The sequence below is a fragment of the Spermophilus citellus genome (assembly GCF_964194105.1).
Source record: "Spermophilus citellus genome assembly, chromosome: 16".
NCBI classification, from domain to species: Eukaryota; Metazoa; Chordata; class Mammalia; order Rodentia; family Sciuridae; genus Spermophilus; species Spermophilus citellus.
The window spans coordinates 34429877-34454347 of record NC_138196.1 but is presented as its reverse complement, the minus strand read 5'-3'; the positions used below and the strand labels follow the sequence as shown (position 1 = coordinate 34454347).

The following is a 24471-nucleotide window of genomic DNA, read 5'->3' as shown; positions in this document are numbered from 1 at the left end:
AGAAAACAGAATGAATGAAAGGTAAGCCTCATGACCCCTACTAAAAGTGTTTGATCACTGAACTTCAGTTAAAAAGCAAATTCCAAATTCCTTTCTGCACCCTGCCTGTGGATGATTCGTATATAATATAACTGGAAGGTTAATGGTGTGACTTGTCTGTCTCCCCAAGAATTAGTTCACAAAGGATCTGGGTTGAAGTATCTGAGTATAAAGGCAAGGTCACTTTCACCCAGGATCATGGTGCACAAAGCACACCAAGGACCAATGTGAGCCACTGTAGAGGAGGAGGACCAGGCACCTGCATGGTTGTCTTGACCCAACCCCTTGTCATACCTTCTGCTGCAGGGCTCTTTCCAGGGATTCCACCTTCATCTGCTCTTTCCGGAGTCCAGCGTGCAGAGCTGCGCTTTCAGCCTTTGCCTTTGTGCGAACCTGAGCTATCTCTTCATTGGCTCTGTTTGTGGAGTTTTGTTTGTGGAATAAAGAGAAAAAAAGCACATGTTAGCCAGGGCACAGCTAAAGAGTCAGGAGAATAACCATTGACCTCCAGCAGACAGACTCAAAAGAACAGATTGCATGATCAGCAAAAAGACAAGAATCAGAGACCTACATAATTTAATTTTAATTAATAAAAATTCATTTTATATACAATTGCTAGGGAAATTCCCATGAGACACGCCAATGGTAGAATCATTTTTGAAGGCCATGGAGTTCTTTAAAATTTGTATTTCATGAGAAAAGAATTATGTAACAGTTTCTACAATAATCTTAATTTTTTAAAACCCAATATAAAAGTGGACAGGTCACTCCAGAGATCATCACAGCTAAACAATTTAGAATACTAGCCATTAATGTTTATGAGTCACAAACCTCAAGGAAGCAACCTTATTAATAAAATAAAAAGGGAATCTTTTTTAAAAAAAATTTATTTTGAAACAGTGTCTTGCTTACCCAGTACTAAAAATGAAACATTCTGCATATCAGAAACACCATAAACAGGGCCAAAAAATACATGACAACCTTGAAAAATTATTCACAATTCACATTACAAAGGGCTGGTGTCCCTAATGTATAAAACATATAAACTGACAATGGAAAAATAGGCAAAGAATAGTCATACACAGTAAATATTTGAATAGGTAAGTGCTAAAATATATTTAGTTTCTTCGCTAAGACAAATGCAAATCAAAACTACATGTAATAAAATAAAAGTTATGTTGCTTACTTGCCCAAAACCACAAAAACCTACAATGAAATACCATTTTCATCTATTAGATTTGCATAAAATCAATAAGTTGATCTGCTAACAGAGATGTAGGGAAAACAAATGCTCCTAAGAATTGTACAGGGGTATAAATGGGTATAAGTTTTATGAGGTCATTTGAAAATAACTACTATAATTATACATTCATTATTTTTTGGTTCAAAAATTCCTTTTCTATTACATATATCACAAAGATAACTTAAATGCATGTAAAAGGATAATCTACAGGGTTACCTACTACAGCACTGTTTGTTGCAGCAAAAGATTCTAATTAACCTCGATGTCCAACAGGAGAGAATGTAAATGATACATTCCAACAGTGGAATACCATGTGGAAGCTCCTCATGAACAGACTAGACAGAGAAAGATTTTCAAAACTGTATTGCTACACACAAAAAAAGGAAGTATGCTATCATCTAAAAAAGGAGGGAAAAAAGCATATCTAGAAGGAGAAACAGAAACTATTGATTATTTGAGGGGAAAAGAGGTAGGAACCTAGTGTAAGGGGGGCAGGAATGGGAGGGTGATACTGTATACCTTTTTATGTTTTCTTAATGTTTTAACCATGTAAAGAAGATGGTTCAAAAATTGAAATCTATCTCTCACACACACAGATATACACACACACCCCCTGAAGTTGCAAAACAGTGAACTTGTTTTCTTACACTTAGGAATACATTTAGCAAAATGTAAAAGTATATATTACTTTTTAGATAAAATGAAGTTTCTGCCTCTGTCAATATCTTCATAACATTATGAAAAGTAAAATTCAAATTTACAAGCTCTTACTTGTCTAGTTTTTCTTCTGCATGGATTTTCAGGGCCTGATACCGCTGTTCCTCTTGTTTAACTCTGGCTAAGTAATCCTGAGCACATTTTTTCAAGGCTTCTTCATTCTGTTCCATAGTGAAAATTAAAAATAAACAGGTCATTTCATTTTTCTTCTACTAGTAATATAACATATATCAGAGTCGTATGTAAAAAAATGGAAAAACCTAATTAACTCAGATGACTTTAATATGTATGGTAATCTGAAATAGGCACATACAAATCTCACTTAAAAATTCTAGATATTTTTATAACATAATTTCTTTATGTATTAATTTTCAACATCATACAGTAAGGTTCAGTTATACCAATATACCTCCTTTAGGGAGGTACTTATTCAAAACTGAATAGTGATTTGATTTCTACATTAGACATATTGGCTAGTTTCATTTTTAATTTAATAGGAAAATAAAGAATTTCAAAGGTTGAAGGTGTGGCTCAGCGGTACAGCTCTTGCCTAGCATGTATGAGATTCTAGGTTCCACCTCAGCCGCATTAAAAAAAGAAAACAAAAGAATTTCACTGCTTTAATGTGTCTTATTAATACTATTCAACCAAATTATTACATTTAATGTTTTCTAAAATATGCCACTTAAGATTTTTTTCAATGATATGGAATCCCTTCTACACTTACTAACATTAAAAAGGTGAATAATTAAAAAGAACGTTTCTAGATGTATCCTGAAATCTGAGGGTTCCAATTCTTGTACTCTATGCCACACTCTGGCTGTATCTAGGCTTCACTGGCTTGATCCAGAAAAAATAATCAAGAGATACCACCCTGTGGGCCAGCTGCCTGATTATAGAAATGAAAAAGTAGAAAAAACATGGTTTTACTGGAATAGAAGATACAAGGTGGAGCCCCTTTTAAAAGGCTTTTTACCCCTTGCATTATGTGTGTGATGATCCAGTACTAGCCAGGAAAGAGACAGAAAAGGACACACTCATTACCTTCTTGAACCCTTCCAATACGCCTTTCAGGTTCTCATATCTCCTGAAGAGATCAGAAAGGGATCGCTCCACAGAGTTGAGGTCAGCCAGGGCCTGCTCCTTCTCCATGGTAAGTTGCTGGAAGCTCTTCTGAGAGGTCATGTTTGTCCTTTGTTCATCTTCTGGGAATTATAAGTCAAAAATAATAGCATGTTTATTCACACAATGGTGAACAGCTGCTCTCCCTGAGCCAGGCAGTGTTCTCAGTGGGAAGGAACACAGCCATGGGTATAAAAAAAATTCCCACTCCCAAGGACTTATATTTTAATGGGGAGCGACATATGGTGAGAGTGATGGGGTAATAAAAAAAAAAAAGGATGAGAGGAATGAGGAACAGGTGAGTGGGCTGCTGTTTTATAGAGCTGCCTCTTCAGAGAAAAAATTTGAATAGAGACCCAAAGAACAGGGTGGGAGCCATGCAGCTATGGGGGAGAATATTACACACAGAGGAGACAGCCCTGGCCAAGGCTGAGCTGGGAAGGCAATAGGTGACATGGACAAAAAAAAAAAAAAAAAAAAAAAAAATCATTTCAGTATTTAAATGCTTAAAGATCTGTCTTGATTTGATTTAGGGAATCAATCTTTACAAAGTTCACTAGAAGAGGCTCTAAATTCAACATAGAGGATTAATCACCATTGTTTTGTTAAGGCACTACTGGGTCTGACAGGAAAAATCAGAAGGATACTGCATCAAAAACAGAGGACTCCGCCCAGTAGGTATTAGTATGTGGGCCATCAACATTCTGGGTATGGCATAGAGGGCTTTCATAGAATTAAAAAAAATGAACCCAAGTACAGCCAATCCTCATTATTTGCAGTCTGTATTTGCAATTTGTGTACTAACTTAAATTTATTTGCAATCCTAGAATCCATACTCAAGGCATGTGAGTAAAATTTTTATTCATCTGTTGCTCGTGTTCTCATCTGAGGGCAGACAGGGATGCTTTACCTTATTTCATACTATAAACAACTATCCTTTTCAAGTAGTCTACTTAGTGTCACATTTTGCATTTTTGTGCTTTATTTTGGTGACCTTGCTGTTTAAAATGGCCCCCAAAGGTGGTACTGAAGTGCCATCTAGTGTTACAAAGCATAAGAAGGCTGTGAAGTGCCTTAAAATACATGTGCCAGCCCATTTATTGATTCTTGATTTTAATTCTTCTGCCACAGGACTCTTATTAAGGAAGTTATGGACTAATCCCACACGATGGAGATTAGGGCCTACTTTTTCTTCTATTAGACGCAGGGTCTCTGGTTTCTTCTCAGCAAAAGAAACAATCTGTGAGGTGAATAGAGAGCCTATATCTTGGGAGTAAATCTATACCCCTCACACATCAGATTGAGCACTAATCTCTAGGGTATATAAAGAACTAAAAAAGCACCAAAAAAAAAAAAACTAATCAATAAATGGGCCAAAGACCTGAACAGACACTTCTCAGAAGATGATATACAATCAATCAACAAATATATGAAAAAATGTTCATCATCACTAGCAATTAGAGAAATGCAAATCATAACCACTATACGATTTCATCTCACTCCAGTCAGAATGGCAGCTATTATGCATACAAACAACAATAAGTGTTAGTGAGGATGAGGGGGAAAAAGGTACACTCATACACTGCTGGTAGGACTGCAAATTGGTACAGCTAATATGAAAAGCAATATGGAGATTTCTTGAAAAACTGGGAATGGAAGCACCATTTGACCCAGCTATCCCTCTCCTCGGTCTATACCCAGAGGACTTAAAAACAGCATTCTACAGGGACACAGCCACATCAATGTTTATAGCAGCACAATTCACAATAGTTAAACTGTGGAATCAATCTAGATGCCCTTCAATAGATGAGTGGATAAAAAAAATGTGGCATATATACACAATGGAATATTACTCAGCAATAAAAGAGAATAAAATCATGGCATTTGCAGGTAAATGGATGGAGTTAGAGAAGATAATGCTCAGTGAAGTTAGCCAATCCCCCCTCCCCAAAAAATGCTGAATGTTTTCTTTGATATAAGGAGGCTGATTCATAGTGAGATAGGGAGAGGGAGCATGGGAGGAATAGACAAATTCTAGATAGGGCAGAGGGGTTGGAGGGGAATGGAGGGGGCATGAGGTTATTAATGATGGTGGAATGTGATGATCGTTATTATCCAAAGTACAGGTATGAAGACATAAACTAGTGTAAATATACTTTGTATACAACCAAAGATATGAAAAATTGTGCTCTATATGTGTAATAAGAATTTTAATGCATTCTGCTGTCATATAAATAAAAAAATACATGTGCCAGGTAAGTTTTGTTCAGATGTGAATTGACACCCTGTTGAACATGAATTCAATGTTAAAAAAATCAATAATATATATTAAGTAAGGTGTGTTTAAGTGGAAACACATATAAGACAAGGTTACATATTGATCAGTTGATATAAATGTTGTGACCATAGGCTCACAGGAACTTAGTCCTGCTTTTCCTCTTAGGAGTGTGCTTCAGTATCCACCAGTTCAGCATTTGAAGCAACTTTGTAGAATATGCCTACCATGGAAATGAGATAGATGATGAACAAACTGAAGTTCATATTAAGATCTCCTGCTATGGTCTGAATGTTTACGCTCCTTGTTCCCCTATTCATATGGCTGAAACCTGACCCCAATGTGATGGTGTTGGGAGGGGGGGGTTGTGGAGGTAATTAAGTTATGAGGCAGAGACAGGACAATATCCTTCTAGAAGAGACCCCAGAACCAAGATCATTATGTTAAGTGAATTAAGCTAGGCACAAAAAAGGTAAGTACTGCATGTTCACAGTTATATGTGGAAGCTAATAAGTTGATTTCACAGAAGTAAAAAATATAATGTTGGTCTCTAGAGGCTGGGAAGGGGAGGGAGGGAAAGAAGGATGTTGGATAACAGGTCCCAAATTATAGTTAGATACGAGGAATAAGGTCTAATGTTCTATAGTATAGTAGGGTGACTATAATTTATAACAATTTATTATTTATTTTTTTAAAGAACCAGAATAAAGGAGTTCAGAGGTTCTCAGTACAAAGAAATGATACATACTTGAGATGGATATGTGAATTATCCTGATTAGATCACTGCACACTGCATTCATGGATCAAATTATCACAGTGCACCCCACAGATGTGGACAATTATTATGTGTGTGAAAAGACAGACCACAAAGGGCTAGCTAGCTATCTCCTTCAGCCATCAGGTGAGGACAAAGTAAGAAGGCCATGACTACAAGGAACAGGCCCATGTCAGACACCGGAACTGACAGAACCTTGATCGTGGTCTCCTCACCCTTCAGAACTATAATAAATAAATGCCAGTTGTTTATAAGTAACCTAGTTTATGGTACCTTGTTAAGGCAGCATGAACTGACTCAGATTCTATGGCTCATGCCCTAGGGGAAAAAAAACTCCTTACCAATCATTTGGGCAATGGTCTTTTCATATTCAGCCACAATTTTCCTAAATAGAAAAAAGAATATTCAGAAGAGAATTTTCATACAATGGAATTTAGAGAAATGCTGCCCTCAAACAATTAAACTCATTGATATATACTGATTTACATATACAAATTTACGTAACAGGGTCTCCCTTTTGTCTCGGCTTCCCAAGTAGCTGGAACTACAGGCACGTGCCATTTTGCCCAGCTAAAATGTTTCTTAATCACTCAAATGCAGACTGTACAAGCATGAACTATGTATGTTTTTTCCTTCTCTTCTTTGATGCCATCCTTAGTCACTTAATGGTACATAATTCTCTTAGAGAATAAAGAGGATAAATTAAAAGATTTCAATTTGATGTCAATTTTGTTTTCTATTAACATGCCTACTTATAATCCATGTGATGATTATGTAACTTGAAGCTACTATGTATGACTATTTTAAATTATTATGGATTTTGGAGGCCCAATGGCACATGCTTGTAATTATAGCTATTTGGGGGACTGAGGCAAGATGATCATAAGATCAAGATTAGTCAGGGCAACTTAGTGAGGCCCTGTTTCAAAATAATAAAAAAGGTTTGGGATGTTGCTCTATAGTTGAGCACTTCTAGGTTCAATCCCCCATTGAATTTCAATGCCTCCATCATTGATCTTATCAATAAGTCTTATTATTCTGTATTCCAAATGGATATTCTTGCACAAATTTGTCCATTCTTTTTTTTTAATATTTATTTTTTAGTATTTGGCGGACACAACATCTTTATTTGTATGTGGTGCTGAGGATCAAACCTGGGCTGCACGCATGCCAGGCGAGCACGCTACCGCTTGAGCCACATCCCCAGCCCATTTTTGTCCATTCTTTAAAAAAGACAATAACAGTGTGAACTTTGCTTACATGTAATGTTCTGAACGACTCAAGATGAGTTATGATACTTGAATACATAACTCATGAAATGACACTCTCAATTGCAAAGTGAGGTAATCTCAGATCAAAGTCCTCAAGTTCCCAACAGCTGGCTCTGTGGTGAGCAAACACTTGTAGATTTAATAATATTCAAGACACCTGACCCCTCCCCCCAGCTTCCAGTCTAACCTCATCTCCAAAACTTCTTGTCGGGTCTCTTCATATTTCTTCTTCCATTCGCTGGCTTCAATCTCTTTAGTGATTATCTAAATGACAATAAAGCTTGGTTTTTACCTTATCAATCTGTTAAAGTTTCAATTTAAGATTGGAGACTGAAAACAACACATGACCAAGTATAACCTGAGGCATTCAGTTGACATTAGGAATATAAAACCTTGACATTTGTATATAATGTTCATAAACATTTGGAAACGTGTACTCTCAGCTGTAGAATGATGAAATGTAGCCACTAGTATAAGGTTAAGCAGATCTCCCAGGAACTTTAGAGGATTTTACAAGTTCCATGAATTTTACCTCAGTCCATGGTCTGGCTGTCAACTCTGTAGGGACACAGCTGCGACAGGACACCAAGAGCAGAGCGTCTGACTGACAAGAGATTCACCTTAGCCAAAGTTACATAATTGCAGTAGATAGATGTCAGACCACCAATTTTCTTTGAGAAATGAAACTGCCACAAAATCAGAGTACTATAAATTGGTGTGACCAGCACAATCTTTTCTACAGAGATTTCTGACTGGTAAGAATGGAGTCAGAACAAGGGGTGCAGAAGGGGAATGCCCCAGGCTGGATACATCCCTCTTTAGGATCCATCACCATCTGAAGGATCTTGCCAGTCAGGCCAAAACCCACACCCACATTTGGGATGCTTGCTATCTGGAAACACTTTCAACTTACTACCTCAACTCCAATGGGTTTGCCACTGTCCTTTCACTACCCTTCCTTGGCTGTGTTTCCTGATTCCTGATGGGTATATTCTTTATTTTGGTGTCTCCAAGAACCTAGAAGCCACCCTGTGTGCTTCAGGCAACAAGACATGTCTTTGCTTTGGTTCAATAGGTGGTCATTTATCTCAGAGTTTAACTCTCAAGAGGAAGACGAAGTCATTTTTCTCATTTATAAGAAAATAAGCAGGGTGGCAGTGGTAGGCTTCCTTACCACTGCTCCCAAGTTTTGACAACAGGATTGGCTGACAGCCCTTGTTACCAGTCTAAAGTTACTTATATAATGTTGAAAGACCTAGAGCAAATGTACTTAATTACTTTCATCGTAGTGTAAAAATAAAATTGTTATGGCAACAGAATTACTTTCTTTAAAAAAAGAAAAAGTGGAATCTTCAAGGAACACATAAACCAAACACATAAAATACAGCACAGAAATATGACAGGAGGGGCTGGGGATGTGGCTCAAGCGGTAGCGCGCTCGCCTAGCATGCGTGCGGCCCGGGTTCGATCCTCAGCACCACATACAAACAAAGATGTTGTGTCCCCTGAAAACTAAAAAATAAAATATTAAAAAATTCTCTCATTTAAAAAAAAAAGAAATATGACAGGAGAGGATGGTAACTGAATAATGAGGCATAACAGTGTCTTCTATAGTTTTCAGTTCACCTGGAAAAGGCCTAGTGGTAATGTCTTTTGAATAGAGACTGTTTAAAAACACAATACTGGAATTTGAGAGCTGAACTGTTTAAAGAATGGATGGAATTAGGAAACAATTTTTTATAGCTACATGCCTAGAATTTAAGGCATTCTTAGGCATAAGCCTCTTAAAAATGGATCAGAACAGAGATGGCAAAATTAGACACTTAATGCTTCAAGGCTAAAAGTTAAAGAAGCCTACCAAATTCTTAAGAATGTGTTTCAGGACGCTGGCTTTTCCTGTGGACACCAACATGTCAGGACTTCAGCATCAATACTGAGTTTTACAGGGAGCCCTTTATATTGAGTTACACAAGCTGTAGGAAATAAGAACTTACAGCCTGGGGCAACTTGAGCCAACAAAGATGAAATCTACTGGTTGGCACATGGGCTTTACAGAGAAATGGTGTGATAAGCAGACAGAAAAAAAATGCCTTTACCTCTTCTCTTATCAAGGTGAGCACAGCTGTCTTATCTGATTCGCTGAGGCAGATTCCATCCAGGGGGCTCTCACCTCCGCAGGCCACAGACACAGGAGCCTTCTCCATAGAGGATTCGAACAATCCCTGTGGGGAAGGGCTCACATTCAATACATTAATTCCTTAGCTACTTAGCCCCAAATAGTCTTCAATAACTTCCTCATTACTGAATTGACAACACCCTTTAAAAACACACTTGCAGAGAAAAGCAGCAGAAGGGAAGCTTTAAGAAATAATCCAATTACACTACTATCTAAGGAAAAACTGTTCTAGTGCATACCAGGGCACTTTTAGGTTCACTGAACAGATAACCTGGGGAAGTTTTCTAATCCAAAAAGAAGAAAGTATAAGTGGTCAGTGACCAAGGAATCGTGGGCATAAAAGATACATGTTTAATGGCTCATATTTCTGGGGTATGACATGTTCCAAGAAAATAAGTTTTCAAAAAAAGTGACAGATGTTCCTTTTATATTTGATGCTCTGTATACATCTTAGGCACTTTGAATGGCAATGTTTCTAAAGTGCCTTACTGACTTTCAGATTTAAGGAAGCTGAAATGACCCATTGTTCTGAACTCTGACCTCCATCTTTTGACCTTCATAATTCAGGATCAACATGAACTTCAGTTGGTCTGCAGTGATATCCTGCTATAATCCAGAACTACGTTCATGGACACCATTACCTGTCCCTATAAAAAGTAGCTAGAAGTAAGTCAAGACCTATATGTTTTTTTTATTTTGACTTTTGGATTCTTCCTTGTCATTACATTTTCAGTTTCTTTCTGGTAGCACTTCACCTTCTGATGTGCCAGTTTGTTTCTATCATAAACTCAGTTCCAGAAAGCCACATTTGGTTAGCATTTCAGTTTTCACAAGAACATGGGACTTAGTATTGTTACAAGACAGAGGCCTGCTGCAAAGCTGAGGCAGCTGCAGAAGCCCCCTCTTCACCAGCTCTTGTGATCATACCATAAAGATTTCAGACATGTTACTTAGAGTAGCAGGCATGAGTTTACTGAAGGGATAGGAAAAGGGAAAAGGGACACTCTCATGGGAGAGAATGGATCCTCACAAAGAGAAGGACAGCATGCCCCTCCTGCCCTCAAGTTTTATTGGGGATCCCAAGGACATTTCCAGAGTCCTACCTAGGTCTACCTCTTGACTTCTGACTAACAGTATAGGAACTGCATAGACCACATTGAACAGAGGATGATAAGGTAATTGAGTTCCCCTGTTTTTGCTTCAATTTCCTGCCCCTTTATCAATTTACTACCCTTTGAATAGTTTTTAGCAAGCTTTCTTTGTGATGGTCATGTTTGGGGTAATTGAGGGCTGTGACATAATTTTGGTGATAAGGGAGAGTTCCAGGCCATCTCACCTAGTAGGGTGTGACATGATCTTAATTTTTCTTTAGTGTATGTAATTATGGCTGGTAGAGGTTTTCACATACCAAATTCCATCTTCCAGATATTTATCTTTCAGATAAGCCTCCCTGTGGTTTTCAGTTGCCCTTCATTGTTCTTTCCAGGCTCACCCATTCATGGCTGGCTAATTACCTAACAGTACTATTTTCCTTCCTAAAAAGCATATTTGGCGTGATTTCCTCTTTACTTTATGGAAGTAACCTTTTTTGTATGAATGTGCTCTGTGATTTAAGAGCATGGCAATGTCCAAAATACCATCCAAAGTGAACTGGGAATAATCTTAATTCCCTTTAACGGGAGAATAGCTAACTGATTATTGGATTATAATCTATCCATTCTCTGGTTGGTATCTTCTTTGAACCAAGACTAAACAGAAAGTCCAACATTAACTTAGACTAGTGGCTTTTAAACTTTTTGTTTCACTGTAGCCTCACTCTCTTTATATAAAATGCTCAAAACACAAATGTAATTTTAGGAAACAGCTTCACAGACCTCAGCCATAGTTCCAATATAGAAACTCATCTTAGACCAAAAAAAGGAAAACATAAAAACCACTAACTGGCAGTGCCCACCTTCCAGCAGCATTTGAAGGAGGGAAGCCCATCAGGCTGACAGAGGTCCAAGGTAATCCCAGTGCCTCCTGGTATAGATTTTGGTAGAAATCTCTCATTAGAACCAGGGGGCACTCGAGGTGAGCAGTCTCTAACTGGCTCTCCAAACCTTACCTCCTAGTACTAATCCTCTCGTGCATTCTCTTCTCTTTGGGTACAGCCTAGACTTAGTGACTCACTCGGATATGGCAAAAATCATGGAACCTAATATTATAAAAAGACTCTGGTTTCCATGTTTTGAGAAGCCCTTGTGAAAAGAAATAATGTCTCTGCCAACAACCATGTGAGTGGAATCAAATTCACCCTAAATCAAATACAGGGATGACTGGATTTGGATGACTAGTAATACCTTGATCACGAGAGACCCTCATGATCATGAATCAAGAGGCATCCAGCAGAAGATTCCTAACCCACCAAAACAATGAGATAATAAGTATTTATTGTTTTAAGCTACTGAATTTTGGAGTAATTTGTTACTCAGAGTAGACAGCCAATACACCCCTGGACAGTAGAACCATCTCATTAATTTGGTATGCCTTCTTTATCCCTCCCTCCTTTATTCTCCCCTCCACTTTCCATACCAGGGATTTAACCCAGGGGTACTCTACAGGGCTACATCCCCAGCCCTTAAAAAAAAAAATTTGAGGGCTGGGGTTGTAGCTCAGCGTGTTTACCTAGCACATATGAGGCCCTGGGTTTGATCATCAGCACCACATAAAGATAAATAAATAAAATAAAGGTACTGTGTCCATGTATAACACCCCCCCCCCCCGCCACCAAAATTTTGGAGATAGGGTCTAAGTTATCTAGTCTGGCCTTGAACTTGCAATCTTCCTGCCTCAGCTACCAAGAAGCTACTAAGAGTCTTCTTAGCAAAGAAATACTAATATCCATTCTAGAGTTCAGTATTTCATTCATTTGTGGAGGGGATAAATGAATTCTGTCAGCCTGCTCACATCAACTTAATGCTAACAAATGTATCCAGAAGAGGCAGTATTCTTAATTGGATATGGAAGATGGCCACTATATTTAAGCTAGTGGTTCTGCAGTCTGCCAGCTCTCTCCTGGCCATAAGCCATAAGCCTCACCTCTCAGAATGCAACAGTTCTTAAGAGGTGATCAGGGAAAGAATGTGACTTATTTCAGTTACCATTCCCAGTCTCTTAGGACTAAAACTTTTCAGTCCTTTTTGTTTGTTTGTATGATTTGTTTTACAGTATTGGGGACCTCACAAATGCTTGGCAAGCACTCTGCCACTGAGTACATCCCCAGCACTTTTTAAACTTTGAGATAGAGTCTCATTAAATTGCCCAGGCTGGCTGCAAATTTGTAATCCTATTGCATTAGTATCCCCAGTGTCTGGGATTATAGGTGTGTGCCACCATGTCCAGCTCTTAGTCCTTTATATTGTTTATCAAACAGTGTAGAAAGTCTACCAAGTCTACCACTGCAAAGAATTAGCCAGGTGGGTGTGGTGGTGCATACCTGTAATCTCATTGGTTGGGGAGGCTAAGGCAGGAGGAAGGCAAACTCGAAAGCCAGCCTCAGCAATTTAGTGAGGCCCTAAGCAACTTAGACCTGTCTCAAAAAAAAAAAAAAAAAAAAAAAAAAAGTAAAATCTCTTTTAGAACTGGGCTAGAATCAAGTTTTTTGTTTCTTTTAAATTGAAGTACTAGGGACCAAACCCTAGGCCTTGGACAAGCTAGGCAAGTACTCTACTACTGAGTTATATCCCCTTATCCATTATATATTTAGAGAAAGGGGCTCTCTAAGTTGCCCTGGCTGGCCTCAAACTTTTGATCCTCCTGACTCAGTCTTTCAAGTACCCAGGATCACAGGTGTGAGTTATCACAACTACCTCTAAATAAAATCTTAATAAAGATGCCCAAATTAATCAGTCATCCTCCCAAAGGGGTCTGGTTTCATGTTCCCTAGTCCTTCTCCTGGTCCCTCGGGGCAATCACAATTGAGTGCCAAAAAATACCTGTCTAATGATAATAGAACTGAATGGCATCTTGGTTGCAAATCTACAGTGAACATATATGCCACAAAGTAATTCCCTTAGCTGATGTCCTTGCAGTGGGAGAATTAGCATCACCAATCTGTCTGCATTGTGCTGCTGACTGTGCTCATTCCATCATTTGTTCTCCCCAGAGCAGTACCAGCTCCCACCACTACTAACAAAGATATGCTTGGAAAACCACATAAACTCAACCTTTAATAACTTTTACTCTATGGTCTTAATTATTTTGTCCCAGCCACCTACCACTGGGCACAAGATTGCAACAGGAAAGTACTTCAAAGAGGCTTAATAAAGTAAATACCAGATTACACAGATTTCTTTATTAATTACTTTGAAGACTGAAATTGTTCCTTTCTTTTGAAATTCCGGGGACCAACTCCAGGCACCTCATGTATGCTAGGTAAGTGTTCTACCACTGGGCTACATCCCCAACCTTTAAAGTGACAATTTATTAAACAATGTTAATTCAACATTCTAAAAAAAGTTGAAATTTATTTATGTCAGCAAGTTCAAGTGCAGCTATTTTTAGGAGGTCACAGCAGATATATATATCATCTATGTCTTTCACCAGCAGGCTCTAGAGACAAGTGTTAGAGGAGTAAGTTGGGAATCATGAAGTTTAAACAGTTTCAAGAGCTGCATAAATCTGCAAACCAATGCTTTGTCCACTCAACACACCCCTCTTCAATCATCCTTTTGCTATTAAAAAAATTTTTTTTTAATTGTAGATGGACACAACACATTTATCTGTTTATCTTTATGTGGTGCCAGGGATTGAACCCAGTGCCTCACTCATGCTAGGCAAGTGCTCTACCACTGAGCCACAACCCCGGCCCCATCCTTTCGCTATTTTTACACACTGAAAATACTAGAAAGTATGCCTAGTGTACTTGGAAAACTTCAAAAGGAACCAGATTTCTGGGCTGTACAACCAGGTTGCTTTGGTAGTAGGGTATGGAGTTTCTCTTTCACAGATGAGCAAACTGAAGCTTCAGTCCTTGAGTGGCTGTACTGGGATCAGATGACCTCATTCTCCAGAAAACTGAGGATCACATAAGTTTTGGGGCAAAAGTGATTTTTGTCTGGAAACAAATGTTACTAAGGTGTGAAGCCTTAGTGAGGAAACAATGCTTTCTGATTTCCCACATGTGATATGTAAGTTCTTCCTTCTGACTTCCTGTCCATGCTTCTATAGGCTCCTCCTCTGCCCATTCCTAAGGTTAAGAAGTTCATTCTCTATTATATAGGGAAATACCAGGGGTCATAGCACAGTAGTGAATCATGAAAACAATTTAGTGGCACCAAAAATCTGCACTAAAAAAAAAGAAAGATAATAGGAAACAAAGTAAATTACATGAAGAAAGGCATATAATTGTGTAATTTGTTTTATAAATATACAAATGTATGAGCTATGATGTGCCAGATATGTACTGGTCAATAATTGAAAGGTATTTTTTACTGTGGATCAAAGTAAAGTGTTTCAATCTCAACTTTATTTGCTTCCACAGCTTCAATTATCACCTGTGTCCTATGGTCCCTCAGAGCTATTAAAGCCAACCAAACTTTTCTTGAGCTCATGTTACATACCCATAACCACCAAAAGGACATATGGACTGAGAAAATGGTCACATGGGTAACTTAAAGCCATATATCTAAAAATAAACTCTACAATTCTGATCTTTCTTCTCTTTTACTTATTCCTACATCCAGAAATATTTATAGTGGTGGGTCCTGGGGTATACCAGCCAATAATACAGTCATGGCCCCTACCTGTACCATGCTTATAATCTTATAGGGAAGCAGGGAGAATAGGGAAATGGGTCAAAGAGGTAGGTCATAGAACTTAAAAAAAAAATTCCTTTCAGGTAGGCAAGTGTAAAATGTGGAGAATCACACAGACCACAATAAGAGTCTGAACATATCCTTAAGATACGGGAAGCCCATGCAGAGCTTTAAGAAAGGAATAAAGAGACTAATTTTGTGTTTGAATCACATTATGCTGATTTATGCCAAAGGATGAGAGACTAAGCCTGGAAACAGGAAGACGAGTTAAAAAACGGCCACCACCATTAAAATGGGACCAGTAGTAGCCATGAGCTGAAAAAGAGTAGATGAATTTACAATAAGTTTTGGACACAGAAGCCACATATCTTGACTAGGGGAGCAAGGGGGAGGGAGGAGTCAAAAATGACACCCAGACTTGTGACTTACACCACTAGGTGGAGAGTGGTGCCATGTGTTATGAGGCCCCCTTGGGCTTGGTTAACAGCGACCACCTGGATTCTCAGGGCAGAAACCGAGTGGTCTTCATCAACTTTCTTTCATTACCGCCATCACGAATGTCATGTCACCAAGCAGTGACAGTTCTACCTGCTAAACCCTCTCCCAGCCTCTATCTCATTCTCTGAACTATAACCAATCACACTATTTCTTACTTCAAACCTCACAAGAGCTACCTACCAAAATTTTACCAAAATTCAAACCTCCTGGCAATGTATCTGTATCCCTTGATTACCTGTCTCTTACTTTCCATATACAAAGTATCCTCCAGTGACATGAGATTATTAATATTCATAATTCCTTATAAAATTCATACTTTTTCCTACTCCCTGATTTTACACAGGCCAATACTCCTACCTGGAATATACTTTTTTAAATTTAGTTGTAAATGAACACACTAACTTTATTTTATTTATTCATTTTATGTAGTGCTGAGGATCGAACCCAGTGCCTCACATGTGCGAGGTAAGCTCTCTGCCACTGAGCCACAACCCAGCCCCTGGAATATACTTTCTTTAGGACGTATTCAAATGGTGAAACCTGGGCAACATTACCTTAATCAAGTGATCAAATTAACCCTACCAAAAGGGGACACATTGCCATCTACATCATTAATTCTGCTGTATCTGTGCCAAAGACAAATAAAATGAATTTAATCATGAAAAAGCATCAGAAAAACCCAAACTGAAAGATGTACTATGCACTTAACAGAACAGAACTCTTCAAAACTGTCAAGGTCATTAGAGACAAAAACTGAGAAACAGTTACAGATGAAAGGAGACTAAGGGGATTGTGCTCACAAAGCACAATCTGCTATGTTGATAATAGCCCCATTAGCTTTCTGTGAGTACAAGGCAAATGGCTTTAAGTTACCCATGTTACCATTTTCTCTCTACCTCTCAGCGGTAGAGTGCTCACAGAGCTAAGTGCACTGTGGGATCCTGTGTTGAAGCCTGCACTAGAATAAGGATATTAGTAGGACAATTGAAAAAATCTGAACAAGTTTAAATATTAACTAATAGTACTGTATCAGTATAAGTGTATTAGTGATTTAGATAACTATATTGTACATAAAATGTTAATAATTTGAATAGTAGGGGTAAGATATATAAAAATAGAACAAGGAATTCCTGTATATCTAAAACTGAAAATAAAGAGATAAAAAAAGATTTTTGTGGCTGGGTGTGGTGGCATCCCAGCTATTCAGGAGGTTGAGACTGGAGGACAGCAAGTTTGAGGTCAGCCTGGGCAACTTACTGAAATCCGGGGAGGAGAGGGGAGGGGGGATAGTAGAGGATAGGAAAGGCAGTAAAATACAACAGACACTAGTATGGCAGCATGTAAAAAAGTGGATGTGTAACCGATGTGATTCTGCAATATGTATACGGGGTAAAAATGGGAGTTCATAATCTGCTTGAATCAAATGTATCAAATATGATATGTCAAGAGCTTTGTAATGTTTTGAACAACTAATAATTTAAAAAAATAAAAATAAAAAAATAAAAATCAGAAGTATCTCAAATAAAAAAAAGAAAAAGAAAAAAATACTTCAGCAGCACATATACTGAAACTGAAACAATATGGAGAAGATATGTATGGCACATGTGCAACATGGCATGCAAAATCATGAAGCATTCTGTATGTTTGGTTCTTGATGTTCACAGGCAGGGAAACAATCTCAATGATGCACCTTTGTCAACTGAGGATCATTCTAGTGTTACACCATTCCTAGGTCCTCCTCTTTCCTTTTTAAAAAATTATTTATTTATTTTATTGGACCAACTCCTTGTCTCAAAAAAAAAAAAAAAAAAAAAAGGAGAGAGAGAGAAGGAGAACTCCTAGGGATGTAGCTCAGTACTAGAGGGCCCCTGGGTTCAATCCTCTGTAATAAAATAACTTTTTTTGCTTTTTATTAGCTCACGTCCAACCTCAACACCTGCCATGTAGTCAGACAGCCCTGGAACACATTCTGTCAAAACATTTTCCACAGGGTATTTTTAGTTTGCATTTTGTGTCTTATATCAGTACACTTCAACAGAAATATACTGGCAGTACCTATTAATTTTCTAGTAGCTACAATAAAAAATAAAAAGAAACACATAGAACTAATTTTAATAATATAGTTTAATTAACTCTATAGATCAAAAATATCATCATCTCACCAGGTAGTCAATATAAAAAGTTACTGTGACATTTAATAATCCCTTTTTGGGGGGGTAATAAGTCTTAAATACTGTTTGTATTTCACACATACAGGGCATTTCAATTCAGACTAGCTACAGCTCAAGCGCTCAACAGTCAGTCACATGTGGCTACTGGCTACTGTATAGAACATTATGCATAAACTATGAGTTCCTCCAGTGAAGAAAATGTGTCATATGTACATATGAAATACACACACACAAGGATGGGTTTGTGGCTCAGTGGTAGAGCGCTCTCTTTGCATTTGCCAGACCCAGGGCTCAATCCTCAGCACCAGATAAAAATCAATAAGTGAAATAAAGGTATTGTGTCCAACTAAAAAAAAATTTTTTAAAAAGAAACACACACACACACACAATTTCATCATCATCACCTAACAATGACTAGCCTTTAACAAATTTATAATATGGGCTTCAAATCAAATACTGAAGAAAACCAGAGTTCCACCTTGTTCCTCCGAATTTGAAAACTTACAAGTACAGTAGATCCGTCTTTTTCCATCTTCTGACACGATTCTTTCTCTACACCTAAAACAGAAAGTCATTTTTATAGTTATTCTAAGAATTTCCTTCTTTCTTGGTGAAAGACTCTTGGGAACTTCAGTACAGGTCCAAAGTCACTACAAACATACCAAAAAAGTTTTGAAATTTTAAAATGAGCACTTGCATTCTGTTGAGTTCTGTTGATCTGTTTAGTGTTGAAGTCCATAACATTCAGAAGAGGAATATACACTCAGCCATAAACAGAATGTCAATGGTCGAACAGAAAGAACATCAAGGCTGCCCCCTTGTGTCCATTGAAAAGTTCAGCAAATGAGTTGTACTAACAGTGGTATTATTTCAGGAAGAGGAAATTATTAACAATGAATGTTATTTTATTACCAAGTCTAAATTTAAATTCCAGCCCAGAAGAACTCACTCTCAATTAATACAGCATATAAAATACTAAGCTTTAAATTTTGAGCCTGCAAAACTAAATTTATTATCTTCTCTATACCCTGTAAACAGTTACCTTGTGTGAGGTCTATTTTTCCCTCCACCACCAGAGGTGATATTGTACTAAATTAGACAGACAAACAAAAACAAAAACAAAAAACAGAATATGCCCTTGGAAGAAAATCTAATGATACAGGAAAGCATACCAAAATTTAAAGCTACAATCATCTATATAGCAATAATTAAATACTATTTTGGTCAATAGTTAATTATTTAAAACAAATATGAACATCACTGTCCTGCTAAAAAACAAACAAAAAACAAACAAACAAAAAGTCCCTTCCTAGCCTCCCCACACCTGTGAGTGCAAGCCCAAATTCCTTACTACAACCTCCTTTTCCCATTTGCCCCTATACTCACAGAAAGCTAGTGGGGCTACATCACCACAGCAGATTACCTCCCATCAGTGAGAGTTTCTTGGTTCTAGAGGAACACCCATGTATGTATCCATTAAGAAGCATCTCTAAGGTGACTCTCTCTCCAGCCAATAGTCTCTGATTCCAGTACCAGAGCCTGTAGCACCCCTACGTCCCCAGAGACCACAGCCTTGGCGTGTTCCTTTGATACAGCTAACAAGTTACAATGTAACAGCTTGTTTAAATCTTTTGTGCTTTTCCAAAGCCAACTAGCCTATTTACCAACTTTGAGAATAGTGCTGTTATCTAATAGAAATTCCTCTTCAAGGAATTTCCTCCAGTAGGGAAGAACATATTTCAAAGAATATTTACCATGTACTGTGTCAGAGGAAATTCAAAGACACATCTCTAATAATCCCTAACTTGGAGACAAATAAGATAGATACAAAAGCCACCCTCCTACAATGAGTGCATGGCACTGGTACTATAGAACTGGAAGGGCAAGAAAAAATATGGTGGGAGCAGAGGTTCCTTGGGACTCAAGGAACATGCAGAGAGACCTGGAAAAAAAGGTGGAATTTTTGTGGGAAATGTCAAAGAAAGATACTTCAGATATGGACAAGAAACAAGTGCAGGTATGAGTACTAAGAATTAACATTGAGAAAGTGGGGTAAAAGGGGTAATGGTGAACAAGGCCTTAGAGAAAGACACCAGAAATGTTACGCATGGTGCAATAGCTAGGATCTTAAATGTCCACCAAAGGCTTGGTCCCTAGGATGGTACTGTTAAGAGATAGCAAAATCTTTCTGTTTTTTCAGGGCTAAGGACCAAACCCGGGGCCATGTTCGTGCTAGGCAAGCATTCTGCCACTGAGCTAAATCCCCAACCCCGAGATAGCAAAATCTTTAAGAGGTAGGGCCTACTGGGAAGTCCTCAGGTCACTGGGCATGGGTGTGGGGTGCCCTTGAAGGACACTGTGGGACTCCACCCTCTTCCTTACTTCTTTTTTGCTTCCTGACCGTGAGATGAATGGTTACGCTCCATCACATGCTCCCCACTACTGGGACTGGGCAACCCCAACCACAGGCCTAAAAGCCAAGGGCCACCTGATCATGCCCTGGAACCAAAATAAACCTTTTCTCTTAATAAGTTGATTATCTTAGTTAACTGTCATAGTAACAGTAAATGAGAAACTGAGGCCTGAGGGGCTAGGAGGTGGCTGAGGAGAATAACTTGCTCAAAGTCCTGATTTTCCATCTGTTTTCTTTGATGCAGAATGGCAGAGAATGACTTTCTAAACTCTTAAGAAAAAGCCTACACTATTGTGTGGGTAAGAATTGTGTTGCTTAAGAAGATCTAAGTTTTTAATAATGTTGAGAGTAATCAGGTACACATTTCCAAATCTTTCATAATATAACACGGAACATGTTTCCAAATCTTTCATAAGTTAAGTTCCACAGATGTTATGTGGAGCCATTTTAGGGTCTTCATTCTAAAGTGAATGAAGAGTCCCATAGGAAAAGGCTTCAGCTAAAGTTAATTCAGGTTCTTCATTAGAAAATTAAGAAGAATTTTATAAGGTACTTGTCAATTTTAATGTATCACATTCAGGACGAACTTATAATAGCCTTGCATAATGAAAATAATCATTCCACACTTTAGCACTACAGCTAAAAGGCCATAGAAACAGACTGCTTAGTTTCTACCATTTGTTAGTGACAGTGTTCAGAGCACACTGCCCTCAAATATGGTACCTCATCATTTGAGGAAGCAGAAAGGTCTGTCCTTCTCCCCGATGCAAGACGTAAAAGAATTCTCTCATCTTCCCCTGATAACAGATTATAAGACCCTTATTCCAGAGAGGTACTCCTAATATTCAGAGAAAAAGAACATTCTCATCCTTGAAGACAGAGACAATGAGAAGAATCTCAACAAATAGCCCTTGTTATAAGTTCCCTCCAGATCTACTCTTCTTTCCTCAATTTACAATTGTACTTCCTATAACTATCCGTAAAAACAATCTTCCCTGTATCTTTAGGTCTTCATTTTGAAAGGCTCTGTACCTTGTAAAACTTGTGTTAAATAAATCTGTATGTTTTTCTCATTAGTCTTTTGTTATACAGCCATGAACCTTGCAATGGGAAAGGAAAAAACATCCCTTTCCCTCCTATACTAGCCAAGTGACCTTGGTCAAGCTACTTAGCTTCTGTGCCTCACTTTGTTTCTCTGAAGAATAGCAAAAAGAGCAGCAGGTAGTGAGCAGTAAGGAGTTAATACAAGTAAAGCACTTAAAACAACACCTGCACATGGAAAGGCACTATACATGCTAATTGTTATTATTTCTGGAAGTTAAACAAAGAACACAGTAATTACAAAGAATTACAACATATTTATAGGCCATCATACTTTCAGATATGGCCAACATTAACACAAAGTCATAAGAAAATTCAAGCAATAATTTCTCTTGAACATACTGCCACACTCGTCCATAAGTCCCTAGTACTTCAATAAGCACTTTCCTGTATCTCTTTTCTAGATAAAGCAAAGTGTAGATAAGCATTCTAAATCTATCCATCAAGTGACCCAATTCTCTTATCTAAGGCATCTCTTACTTTTAGACTTTCAGGCATTTCTATGCTTACGTACATAACAAAGATGAAGATATGCTTCCATACCTGCTTCTGAGGATGAAAACGCATGATTTATGGTAGACACAGGAACATTGGAACATTCAAAGTACTCCACGTCTTCCTCTGGCTCACCTTTCACCTCGGCCCCAGCTGATTTCTGACCACATGATGTGGATGCCAGTTTCTCCTCATCGGTAGCATGGCCATCCCTATTGGAAATGTCTGAAATCTGGGAGATCACTGCTCCTTCATCCTGGGAAAAGCAACAAAGACATTATCTATTAAAAAGGCAAAGTATTGAGGCTCTTTGGTAGAGTGCTTGCCTAGCACATGTGGGCACTGGGTTTGATCCCAAGTACTACATAAAAACAAACAAAATAAAGGTACTGTATCCATTTTTTTAGTATATATGCATATATTCTAAAAAAAAAAAATGTGGCAAAAATGGGGAAAAGTGACACCTCAGGAATGGAGCAAGTGGCCCCAATACAATGGAGTTAATTGCAGAGCCAGGTCCAGAGCCAGAAGACTGCTGGAGTCTTTCAATTGTGAAATGCTGTGTTTTCTAGAACCTAGCTTTTGTAATTTGAGTCCAATGTTTGAAAAATTGAGATTTTTCTAGCCTAAATTTATAGGCAAACAGTTTAAGAGATTTAAAGCAGTGGTTTTCACAAAATTTCTTGCTCAGATACCTCCTAATTTTTAAAAAACCCATGCACCCCATTGTGTTTTTAAGTCTCACCTAAACAGTTTTCAGCACAAAAAAGTATCTTTAAATAATTAATAACAAATATCTTTAAGATAATTGTCTTTAAATTTTTTTTTTAAAGAGAGAGTGAAAGAGGAGAGACAGAGAGAGAATTTTTAAATATTTATTATTTTTTAGTTCTTGGCGGACACAACATCTTTGTTTGTATGTGGTGCTGAGGATCGAACCCGGGCCGCACGCAAGCCAGGCGAGCGCGCTACCGCTTGAGCCACATCTCCAGCCCCTAACTACTGATCTTGTCTATTGCAATTTACTCTACAACTAAAAAATATATACTAAAAAAAAAAAAAAAAAAACAACTCTGATTTGATATCCGGTGACCCATTTTAAAGCTACCCAAACAAGTTTTTCAGTGGTCAGAAATTTATATTATTCTTTCTTCTTTCTGAATTTGTATTCCACTCCACTTCCATCAAAAAATAACCCAGTGAAATATACTTATATGACTGAAAGTCTTTTAAAGGTTCCTTGTAAAATTTAAAAAATTTTTCCTTTGACCATTTTAAATTTTTTCTTCATTGTTCTTGCTGCCTGCTTTGGTAAAATTTGAAGGATGTACTTTCATACATTTGTAATAGATGAAGAACAAAATAACTCATATTGTAATCCCTCCACCTCTTTCTTAATTTTTTAAGCTACACATCAAATTTCTGGTCCAAATCATATAGGATGAGTTAAACTTAAATTGATCTATTAAATATGAATATATTTCTGTAACTATAGTTATGCTGAAATAAAGTTTAAAAAAGCATCTCATTGCAATCAGATAAACCTGATTTTTTTTGCTTCCAATTACTTCATATAGTCACAATGGATATTATTTATTGCTAGAATGAAATAAGTGTCAGCACCAATTTTGTTCCTGGTTTCTAAATTAATAAATCAATGATCAACCTTATTTACATACATAGAAACATAAAGCTAAAGAAAAGTTTTGTAATAGAAATGTCTTTCAAATCTCTGAATCCTCTCCCAAGTTATGTGCCAAAAGATTCTATCATCAATACTTATCTATCAGCTGACAACTCAGATCCTATTTTGTTGAAAGCAATAAACTGGAAAACCACTTGACTTAAACAAATTATTATTCAGTTAGTAAAGCCAATTACTGTCTGAGAACCTATACCAATATTTCAAATCTTCCCTTTGGTGCTCTGGAAGTTTTTCACACTCTGTGGTGAACATCTTTCTAAGATTTAGAGTGGGAATTTTTTCTAAAAGGTAAAAATAAAAAAGGGTCATTGTGAGAGTTCCCTTGTCTTCAGGGAACTTCCCAGATGATTCTAGGACATTAAGGATCTAAAAATTAGTTTTCTTAAGGATGAGTACTCAGACACCCACTAGAAAATGTCTATGAACTTCCTCCAGAGGATGCAAACTCTAGTCAAGGGACTATAGGTCTAAGAGACATTCTGGTGACAGGCACAGTCTTACCTGAGAACAAGTATCCAAAGCAAGAGACTGAGTTTCGTATTTCTTCACCTTACAGCCGCTCCTGGAAAGAGAAAAAAGACCAACAGGACAGTTTGGAATCACAATGCCAACTTTCCAGGTATGAGATGGAGCAAAGCGCAGTGTGTACAGAGAAAAGCAAAGCATACAGCA

At 37.8% G+C, this 24471-nt stretch overlaps 1 protein-coding gene and 1 long non-coding RNA gene across 15 annotated transcripts in view; one reads left to right on the top strand and one right to left on the bottom strand.

Moving 5' to 3' along the window:
• Nucleotides 1-24471, bottom strand: part of TACC1 (transforming acidic coiled-coil containing protein 1) — a gene marked incomplete at its 5' end in the record, with an annotated part of 113916 nt that overhangs the window by 4173 nt on the left and 85272 nt on the right. For 8 of the 11 annotated variants that reach the window (XM_081269160.1, XM_081269154.1, XM_081269153.1 and 5 more), the window contains 9 exons: nucleotides 334-454; nucleotides 2054-2160; nucleotides 3044-3204; nucleotides 6513-6556; nucleotides 7630-7706; nucleotides 9539-9664; nucleotides 18591-18643; nucleotides 22143-22350; nucleotides 24301-24361. In XM_081269160.1, the coding sequence (XP_081125286.1) occupies nucleotides 334-454; nucleotides 2054-2160; nucleotides 3044-3204; nucleotides 6513-6556; nucleotides 7630-7706; nucleotides 9539-9664; nucleotides 18591-18643; nucleotides 22143-22350; nucleotides 24301-24361 (958 nt within the window). The remainder of the gene's footprint in view (nucleotides 1-333; nucleotides 455-2053; nucleotides 2161-3043; nucleotides 3205-6512; nucleotides 6557-7629; nucleotides 7707-9538; nucleotides 9665-18590; nucleotides 18644-22142; nucleotides 22351-24300; nucleotides 24362-24471) is intronic. The other 3 variants (XM_081269158.1, XM_081269152.1, XM_081269157.1) reach the window with 1 other exon arrangement.
• The window catches only part of LOC308634951, a 107191-nt gene that overhangs the window by 59647 nt on the left and 23073 nt on the right, over nucleotides 1-24471 (top strand). For all 4 annotated transcript variants that reach the window (XR_014019118.1, XR_014019119.1, XR_014019120.1 and 1 more), the window contains exons 2-3: nucleotides 10118-10284; nucleotides 24356-24418. This is a non-coding gene — a long non-coding RNA (uncharacterized lncRNA). The remainder of the gene's footprint in view (nucleotides 1-10117; nucleotides 10285-24355; nucleotides 24419-24471) is intronic.